General features: G+C 40.3%; 1 protein-coding gene across 2 annotated transcripts in view; it reads right to left on the minus strand.

Annotated features, from left to right (window-relative positions):
• The window catches only part of ZC3HAV1 (zinc finger CCCH-type, antiviral 1), a 30,354-nt gene extending 20,984 nt beyond the window's left edge, over window positions 1-9,370 (minus strand). The window contains exons 1-5 of one of the 2 annotated variants that reach the window (XM_008586186.1): window positions 9,168-9,370; window positions 4,799-5,938; window positions 4,255-4,356; window positions 2,417-2,540; window positions 108-282 (exon numbers count right to left, since the gene is read on the minus strand). In XM_008586186.1, coding sequence (XP_008584408.1) covers window positions 108-282; window positions 2,417-2,540; window positions 4,255-4,356; window positions 4,799-5,938; window positions 9,168-9,285 — 1,659 coding nt within the window. In that variant the 5' untranslated portion in view covers window positions 9,286-9,370. Of the gene's footprint in view, window positions 1-107; window positions 283-2,416; window positions 2,541-4,254; window positions 4,357-4,798; window positions 6,613-9,167 lie in introns of those variants that run through there. The other variant, XM_008586185.1, reaches the window with a different exon arrangement.
• Between the last annotated feature and the right edge of the window lie 900 nt (window positions 9,371-10,270).

Here is a 10,270-nt window from a genome sequence, read left to right on the forward strand (position 1 = left end):
TTGCGATCCCGTTATCAGTCAGTAAAAAAGACAAAAAGAAAAAAAAAAAAAAGTTTTCTTTTAAAGTTGCCAAGTTTAAACAAGAGCCTGCCACAAACAGTACTCACCTCTTCCCCGTACTGAATCCATTTGCCAGATTCACTCCTCCAATACCAAATCCATTTGGTGGCAAAGACAGAATTGGCCGGTACTGTGACAGATGAAGGAGTGGAGATACGTCGGATGGGATATGAATCACAAGTCATATCCTGGAAATTGATTTTTTGATTTCTTACAGAAATGCTGAGAGAAAAGAGTATAAAGTTAACATGCTTCATTCACTTCTGTTTTCCACAATCTGGTCTTCCCTAACGAGAGCGCACAATTCAGACTGCAGGGCTGAAAAGGATCTTCAAATTTTCTTTACACATCTGTGGGTCTTACACATTAAAAAAAAAAAAAAACTGAAATACAAAGTGATACAGAAATTTGACCATGCCACATATTTAATAGTGTCTCAAAATGCATTCTTACCTTAAAAGCTATCCCAAAATAAAACTGTGCCCACAAAACAACAGATTGGCTGAATGTTAGAAAGTGAGTTAGAAACTCACATTAGGTCAGTTCTTAAAATTATTTATTATCATTTAGTTATCAAAATGTAGTTCAAGATGCTTTCAGAGAATTGGCAAGGTCAAACTTATCTTAATAATAATATTAAGACATTATTTGCCCTTTTCATTTTCATTCTCTTACAAGTGCATGATGGAATTTTCCAGAGGCTACACGATATATGGTTTCACAATAGACTGAATAAAGAAAGCAGCTATGAGAATCCAGATGTCTGTTAAGCCAGACATTAAAGAGATTTGCGAAAGCATAAAGCAGTATCACTTTTCTCAATAAATTTTTTGTTTTGAAAGACATTATCAATACTTACCATATTAAAAATTAAAGCTGAGAGAAATTAAATATTTTTGACTCATTAAAAATAACAATAATACATATAATTACATATGAGGGTAGTTTAAAAAGTTTATGGAAAAGCACAAGTAAAAGATCGTATTTATATAATTTTATATGAGGATAGTTTAAAAAGCTTTTGGAAAAGTACAATCAGAAGATCATACAAATCTTTCCATGAACTTTTTGAACTACCCTCATACATAATTATATGAATATAGTTACATAAAAATATATTTTTTATGCTAACATGTAATAGGTGTATTATTGTTATTTTTAAACGTCAACAAATATTTAATTTTTCTCAGCTTCAATTTTTAATATGGTAAATATTGATAGCTATAATCCACATAAACAGAAGTTCTTTGGGATCCTCATTACATTCTGAGTGTTGAGGGGGTCCTGAGACCAGGAAGTCTGAAAATGGCTGCTCGATGAAAGACCTCTCAGATCCGTGGTTCTCAATCAGGAAAGATTTTGCTCCCAGGGGAAATTTGACACTATTGGAAGACATTTTTGGTTATCACAACTGAGGGGTGGGGAGTATGAGGGATGGTACTTGCTGCCATTTAGTGGTTGGAGGCCAGGAATACTGCTAAACAGCCCCCCATGACAAATAATTATCTGGCCCAAGATGTCAACAGAGCTGAGGCTGAGAAGCCCTGCTTTAGATTTACCTAGGGGGAAAAATATGTACCTAGAAACAAGAAAATAGCTGATGCCACCATCTAGTGGCAAAATGCAGCAACACAGAGTCACCACCAAAAATTCACTAATTCTGTGCATGATGAAAAATATATATGTATATATATATATATATATTTTTTTTCCTCCCAGAGTTTCCTGGTAAAACTATTACGCATCTTACACCCCTGCACATCATAGGTAAATATAGTCATGTAGATACCACCCACTTCTGCTCTGACAGAAACAGAAATGTAAAGTATCCTCTTAGATACTTCCAGGATAGAGAAAATAGCAAATATAAGGAAGGTATAAAATGCTAAAGTATACAACAAAATTCTGCACTGGACCTACATGAAATTACTCAAATTCTGTTTTAAGATTACGGAGTTAAGCAAAAGGCTCTTTTGTCCTAAACCATTTAGTATTTTTAGGAGTTCTGTGATGAACTGGTAAGAATCCTCACCGACCTCTGCGTCGTGTTATTCTGCAGGACACACTAACCGATATCAACCAGACGATATTCATGTCCCTGTTCATCCCACTTGAGTTAGCAAATATTCTCAGAATCCCTATTATTAGCCAGACTCAGGGTGACTTCAAACCTACCCAACTGTGGTTTTCTTCCTTCATTAATACAGCAGGCACTTGCCATTCTTACTCGAGTTATCTCAAACTTGAATGGGATTCTGAAGGAAGACTGTTTTTTCTTTTTCCTGTAAGCCCAAAACTATGCTTTCCTTTGATGATGTTGTGGATCTTGACAGGCAGAACACAGCCACCAACTTACCTGTGAATGTGGGGGTTACAAAAGGCCTCTTCGATCTTCTCCATGGACGAGAAGTCTATCCAGGTTTGATCAATTAATACCTGCCACTGGTAGGGCAGGTGGAAGTGGACTTTGTTGCAGCTGCCTACGAAGACAAAGAGGAGGTCTGAGGGACCATTTAGCAGAGGCTCTAACCAACCTAGCCAAGTCCATTGCTGGCTTTCCCGGTCAAGGCCAGCCTGTCCCACCCTGCCAGACACTTCCTGTCTGTACATTCACTTGTGCCTGCCCTGCGTGCATTGCTCCATATCCATTATCCATCATTGGAAAACAAAAATTCCCCAGTCCCCAAAAAGTCACTCTATCCACGTGGAAATGTGAGGTAATTATAAATTTACAGTTACCCTTTCTGCACCTCCCTCCCCCCAGTGTGTATATTAAAATAAAATGCTCTCTAGCATAGGCAATCACTTGTACTTCCTTGAAGCCCTGGTCTATAATTCATCTCTTCCAGAAAGATTTCGCCAACAAATCTGACTCTATTCTCATCTGATTGTATTTCGTATTCCTTTAGCCAGTACCCAATACCCAGTTTGGGCTTTATCATTTATGTATTCACTTATTTTATGCAGCTTTCTTATTTGCATATAAATGACTAAAGAAAAGATTGGCTGGGCGTGCAAAAGATGGCCAGTAAAGGAATGCTGGTTGAATAATGTATTAATGTCAGAGTCCATAATACAGGAATACAGAAAATAATAGTTCTGTTTTTCAAAATTTGCATTGCGTTATATGTAAGTCATTTTGAAACGGTCAAAAAGATGTGTGACTACTTTAAAACAAAAATAGGCAGGGTTAGGAACCACTGGGAAACCCACAGGGTGGCAGTGCTTGAGACTTGGCTGATTCAAAGTACATAACTGTTCATTACAGTCCACACCTCACAGCCCTTAGAATGGTTGCTATCAAAACAAGCAAAAAACACAGAAAAGCAACAATTGGCAGGATGTGGAGAAACCTGAACTCTTGTGCATTGCTGGTGGGAATGAAAAATGTTACAGCCACTATGGAAAATGCTTCCTCAAAAAAATTAAACACAGAATTACCATATGATCCTGTGGAGTATGCATAAAGCAAATGTACTTCACAGGGCCTGGTTTTCAAAAGCCTTGCAGTTTCAAATATTGACCTTGCAAAAGACAGGAAATTTCCCCCAGCCTATAGTCTCTGTTGTAAGATAAAGAATTGTAACACAGGGAGGTTGCTGGCTCAAAGACAGACAGGTTACTGATTGATATGTAAAGATACTAGGAAATTGCTGTAAGAAGAGAATGTTTGCTAAAATCAAGCTTTTGTTGGTGGATTGACTTAACTTCTTGAAAACTGCATCACCTTGCTTGTCTTACTAAATGTTACCAGCTTCTATTGTTAAACTTGTTAAACTGTACTTAGCAAAAACACCACCTATGTTCTCTTCCTGTAACTTCCTGGTCTGGCGAATAAATGCGGGAAGAGAACCCCATTTCATGGTTAATTTCCCAAATGGAAGGAATGCCTCGCTCTTGAGGGTTCCAGGAGATTAACTGCTTTTCAGGGCTTCTCACTGCTCAGAAGAGATGGGCTTTGAGTAATCTTTGGTGGCTCCATCACCCAGGGGAAAAGGGGTGACAAATCCATAGGAGGCAAAGCAACATGATCCAGCAATTCCACTTTTGGGTATATACCCCCCAAAAAGCAGGGTTTTGAGTAGATATCTGAAAGCAGGGTCTTGAGCAGATATTTGTATACCCATGTTCACAGCAGCATTATTCACAGTGGCCACAAGGCAGAATCTCAAAGAAAGTCCTTATGTTACTCACTATTAAGGTGACAGCCCTTATACAGATAGTCAAGACAAATTTCCTTTGAGTCATAATCATCCATTCTAGAAGATGTGGTACTCGCGACAGCAGATATGGAATCTATAAAATAAAAGAGCATGCATGTATGGTGATCTAAATGTTTAAACCAAAAATCAATACACCTGGTCTCACAATGGCAAAAAATATCTGAAATCAGGGCCATGTTCAAGAAAATTCCTGGGATTCATGCATTGCTCATGAGAGTCTAGACAGCCTCTCCATAAAATGAAGCATGGACATTAGGGCCACATGAGAGTTATATTTATTTCATAAACCAGAGTCAAACTACTACTATTCTCAACAGATGTAGCAGCTTACTCCATGTGGTTCTACTGGTTGGTTTTTCCCTGACTTCGTACATCAGTCCCCACCTGTTACCCTAAATCCTCTAACTCTATGCCCTCTGATCACCACTGGGGAGCATCTAAGGAGAACCTGCCAGCCACAGCTGCTCTGCTGCAGACTCAAGCCATGGGGGCCCCTTTGTCCTTCGGTGACTTACGCTGAGCAGAGCCTGAAGTTCTCCTTGTGAGCTCACTGGCAGGGCTAACAGAGACTTGGGCAGAGTTCTGACCAAGGGTCCCACAGGCTGCACTTCTGTTGCCTGACGAAGATGGAGAAGGTGACGGAAGCACACCACTGGCTTGTGCAGGGCCGGTGGCTTCCCCACGTGTGGTCGGGAACTGGCTCTCCAGACTCTGATTTCCAGAGCGTGACAGAGCTTTTTCCCCAGTGACTGCCGTTATTAAGCCAAAACCAGTGGCACCAGTTTTATCGATATCAGTAGTTTCATCTATAACTTGACGAGAGCCATTTCGTGCATTGTGGACAGATTTACTAGACCAAAACATCTTCCCTGTGTATTTGCCATTTACAAATACCACTCCTTGGTCATCACCATCTGTAACTTTGCCAGTGGTCTGGACATCCCGGAGAGTAGTTCCAGTGTCCTGATTCCTAGATAATGATACTTCTCTCTGACCGTCGGCTATGGTTCTGTAACTTAAAAATCTTGTGGAAGTTATATCTGTGGCCACTCCATCAGCGTTATTATTAAAAAGAGGGACATGCTGGATGTCTTGAGTCCTACTTTTGCCCTCGAAGCTCCTGCGGTCCGAGGAAAGCACACCTGTATTCTTTCTGGTGGCTGCAGCTTCAGGCGTTTGTGCTGAACCAAGAGGGGGGTGGGCAGCTGAACGAATTGAAGAAAACACACTCTCTCTCCCAGTGCCTTGGTCATTCTGCCAAGATGTGGAGCTCTTCCAGTAGGAGGCTGGTGTTGAATCAGAAGGAACAGATGTGTTGCCTTGATTCCCATAAAAGAGGCCCTCCGAACTGCCATTCACCAATAACTTCTGGCTTGCTCCCACTTGACCTGTTCCTCCAAGACTGGCAGGCTTAGACGAGACTGAGGAAGGCTGAGAGTGATCCTGGCTCCCCAGATACATGAACTTGTGGGTGAGATCATCTACAGGCACGTCATCCTGGGGAGCCCTGCGGCCCATTTGATCTGGACTGGGTGTGGAGGACCTCTGAGCAGCATCTGAAGCAGATGGAAGAAATTCTTGGCTGCCCTGAAAGAATCGTTCCCTACTTTTGCTTCTATCTCTATATGCCATGGCTCGACGATGTGAGGAAGGAGCTAGAAAAAGAAAACCAGAACAAAACAAAATAATGAAAATTAGAGTTAATGTGATTGAGTTCTTACTACTATTGCTTCTCTTAGCTTTTCCAGCTTTGCTACCCAAGCTCTATCGAATCGCTTGTCCTAATCTGGTAGGTAAAAATCTCGAGGATGGGTGGTAATGACAATGATGGAACCTTGCCATTCTGCTAGCACAGCAGAGAACGTCATGCCATGACCTAGGATAAAGGTCAGACCCTGGTCACTGGTTCTCTTCTCGGATCTAGACGTAGCCCCCAAGCCCCAAACCTTTTAGATGGGTCTGTCCACTAGCCCATGGTTCCAAATCAATATTCACCACTATGGTGAATGGAGAGATGGACCAGGGCAAATCAGGGAGGATTTTCCAAGATCATTTACATTTTGCCCATATTGTGATATGGGCATACCTGATGATTTGAAGATTCACAATACTGTACTTAAACAGAAAATGAAACTACATTCTAAAGGTGGGATTTTGTGTTTCCAGATTTCTTCATCTAGCGCCCCCATGCCCAAGCTTAATGTCAAGTCAAAATTGACAAAGCAGTGGCCTGGAGGGACTTGGCCTTTCTCTAGAAACTTGATGAGTCCACACTCTCCCAGAAGCAAGGAGGGAGGAAGGAGCGGGCATGTGTTTGTGAGAGTGAGTGTGTGTGTGTGTGCATGCAGCGTGCAATGTGTGTGTGTGTGCGCGTGTGTGTGCGCCTGTGTGTGAGTTGTGCTACTGTGTGTGGGAAAGGGGTAGAAGGAAGTCCTTTCTCTTCCAAACACAGGGGCAGCAGTTATATAGCAAAAGCAAACATCCTCCTCCTGTCAACAAAATGGTTGACTCAGTAGATTAACTAGATGTAATAAATACAGATCTTTCTCACACACAATTTACACTGGAAAACTACACCAAAAACCATCCCTCCAGCACCCTCCTGTTCAGAGAGTATGTGCTGTGGGAGAAACATTAGATACAGAATCAGAAACTGTGAGCTCTGCTGCTTTCTAGTGGTGTGAGGCTTTGAAAATGTTACTTTTTATTTGTTCTTCATATTACTGTGTATTCTTCTAAAAATGATTTAAGTCTGTGCAATAAAAGTCATTTAAAATGTTTGAGTCTTAGTTTCCTTACCCCTTAAGTAAGGCTAATAAATGATATTTCTGACTTTCTTCATGATTTTGCTATAAGAAACAATGATGAGATACTTTGGGTAGAAGTCCCTTGTAAACTGTAAATCATTTTCAAAATATAAGGAAGTGTAATTGTTCACTACTTTTTACAGAATCTTAGAATCACATATTCTATCTCCTTCATAAAATTCACCCCTTCTACAGCCACTCCATAAAGACATTAAAAATTGTGAGATTAATACCATTATACAATATGAAAATGCTTAAGGAACAGTATCACTTCATACCCATTATGATGGCTATTATCAAAAAATCAGAAAACAGCAAAAGGCTGGAGAGAAATTTGGCTCCTTGTGCATTGCTGGCAGAAGTGAAAAATGGTGCAGCTGCTATGGAAAATGGTATGGTGGTTTCTCAAAAAATTAAACACAGAATTCCATATGATGCAGCAATTCCACTTCAAGGCATATACCCAAAAGAACTGAAATCAGGGTTACAAATAGATATTTGTACACCCATGTTCACAGCAGCATTACTCACAATAGCCAAATCTGGAAACAACCCAAGTGCTCATCAACAGATGAATAGATAAACAAAATGTGGTATATACATACGATGGAGTATTATTCAGCCTTAAAAAGGAAGGAAATTCTGACACATGTGAAAACATGAACGAACTCTGAAGACATTATGTTAAGTGAAATAAGCCAGTCCTAAAAGGACAAATACTGTATGATTCCACTGGTACATATAAAGTTGTCAAATGTATAGAGACAGAAAGTAGAATGGTGGTTGCCAGGGCCTGGCAGGGGTGGGGCTGGGGGGTGGGGAGGAGGGTATTGGTAGTTATTCTTTAATGGGTATGGAGTTCAGTTTGGGAAGATGAAAAAGTTCTGGAGATGGATGGTGGTGATGGCTGCACACAGTGTGAATGTACTTAATGCCACTGAACCGTACACTTGAAAATGCGTAAAATGAGAAATTTCATGCTATGTATATTTTACCACAATTTATAAAAAATAAGTAAAACAATTTTTAAAGAAATAGTACTGAGGACTATAAATTAAATTGTCTAGAGTTTTGCATTAATGCCACATTTTCTATATTAATTGTATTGTGATTATGTAAGAGAATGGCCTTGTTCTGAGGAGGTGCATGCTGATATATTCAGATGTGAAGTATCATGTCTGCATACAATAAATGCTTTAACCACAAAAATGTTATACATTGTTGCAGGGAACCCTAAGCATTTTCCAATTGTTAAGCCCTTCCCCTTTTCCACTTGAGAGACTGTTTTAGAAACTCTAAGCTTGACTGCCTTAACTGCAGACTCTGCCCTCTGCTTGCTTGCTTGCTTCCTGCACCTGCCCTCTGTGAGATAACAGCAGTCTCACATCCCCCAAGCGCCAGATGCAAATTAGGCTCCAGAAGTGACCAATGGACTGTGTCCCCTCATTTACATAAGAGGACCTGAATGGGAACTTGGGTGGGAAAAGGGCGGGAACTTAGGCTATATAAGATGGTTTTTTCCTTTGTTCTGGGAGACACTGGTTTAGTTTTTGCTCCCTAGTGCTCTCCTTGCTTGCAAGCAAAAAGAGGCTCTGTAACACTGAACAAAGAGCTGCAACACTAAAATAAAGAGCTATAAAACTGCAACGCTGACAACAGTCTTGGATTCCTCTGTGCTTCCTGTATTCGTTCACCCCACAACAATGTGTGCCTGAGTATCTGTATATACATAAACAAAGACATAAAGCAGTTGGAACAAAATACTAAGAACTGGTGACTCTAAAAAAATTTATTTTTTTTCCCCTTAAAAAAAATAACTATCAACTAGCTTTTAGAGAAATGATAAACTTTTTAAAAAATCTGCACAGAAATAGTGCTAAGCATGAAAATCTAATTACAAAATCACATATACTATGATTATAATTATGTAAAAATGATGTATGCAAATAGACAAGGTCTGCAAGAGAAGTGAAGACAGTTCTACACAGCAAGGTACAACGATTATACTAGTTTTTCCTTCCTTGTTATTTCTGTTTATTTGAAAGTTCATACAATTAAAAAGGTAAAAAGCACTTACCTCTTGACCCAGGGGGGTTCTTCCGGGTGTGCTTGTTGTTGCAAATGTCTTGGATGTTTTGTACCACGTCCAGGCTCAACCCATGCTCGCTCATGATTGCCAGCACCTTTCTGTCCATCAGGTTATGGGACCGAAGGCAGTTGGGGTAACTACAATTCCCTCGGGTGAAGTGCTCACAGATGTGAAGTCTTTCACACGATGGCTGCTGGTTGCAAATCTGTTTTCGACCCTCCCCCTTATAGCTTTTGCATATCTACAAAAGGGAGAAACAATAGCCAGAGACAAAACACTTTCTTTTATCTGTCAAACATTCACCAAGGAAAGCTAAAGTGCACAAAAATTTCTGAAGCAAGCAAAGTTATACCAAAGGGAAAAAAATTACATGCATATTCCACAATCTTTGATGAGTTGCAGTGAACTGATGATTAATTTAAAGCAGAGAAGACCTGCAGACTAACTAAAAGATACAGATGAATTTGATAACTCTCGGAAGAATCAAAATCTATTTGGGAATCCAGAGTTTACTGTCTGCTAGGCACAGAATGTGAAGTTTCTCAAAAAATCAACTAAAGATAATTGTTACATTTCTATCTAAATAGACATATTTACATACTGAGCTTTACAGAGATGTAATTCCTACTGAAAAGAGGGGAGAGTGAATACTGTCACTGAGGCCAAGCCAGAGGATGCAGCAGTGGAAGACACTGCTTTTAAAGTCCAAGGCCCTGTGAGCAGCTGTGTGACCTCAAGGGACCCACTTGCCCACTCACAGCCTCCATTTCCTTTGCTGTGGCATGAGGAGAATATTTGCTCTACCTAAACCAAGCAGACTAAATAACAAAATATGTGAATGTGTCGTGCAAAATACATTGTGATCCAAATGTTTGAACCTTTAAATGAGGAAACCAATACAATTAGTAAGAAAACTGAACTTCAGATATTTTAAAAATTAAGACATTTGGGGCCGGCCCGTGGCTCACTCGGGGGAGTGAGGTGCTGATAACACCAAGGCCACGGGTTCGGATCCCATATAGGAACGGCCGGTTAGCTCACTGGGAGAGTGTGGTGCTGACAACACCAAGTCAAGGGTTAGGATCCCCTTA

The sequence above is a fragment of the Galeopterus variegatus genome, unplaced genomic scaffold (assembly GCF_000696425.1).
Source record: "Galeopterus variegatus unplaced genomic scaffold, G_variegatus-3.0.2 Scaffold3862, whole genome shotgun sequence".
Lineage (NCBI taxonomy): Eukaryota > Metazoa > Chordata > Mammalia > Dermoptera > Cynocephalidae > Galeopterus > Galeopterus variegatus.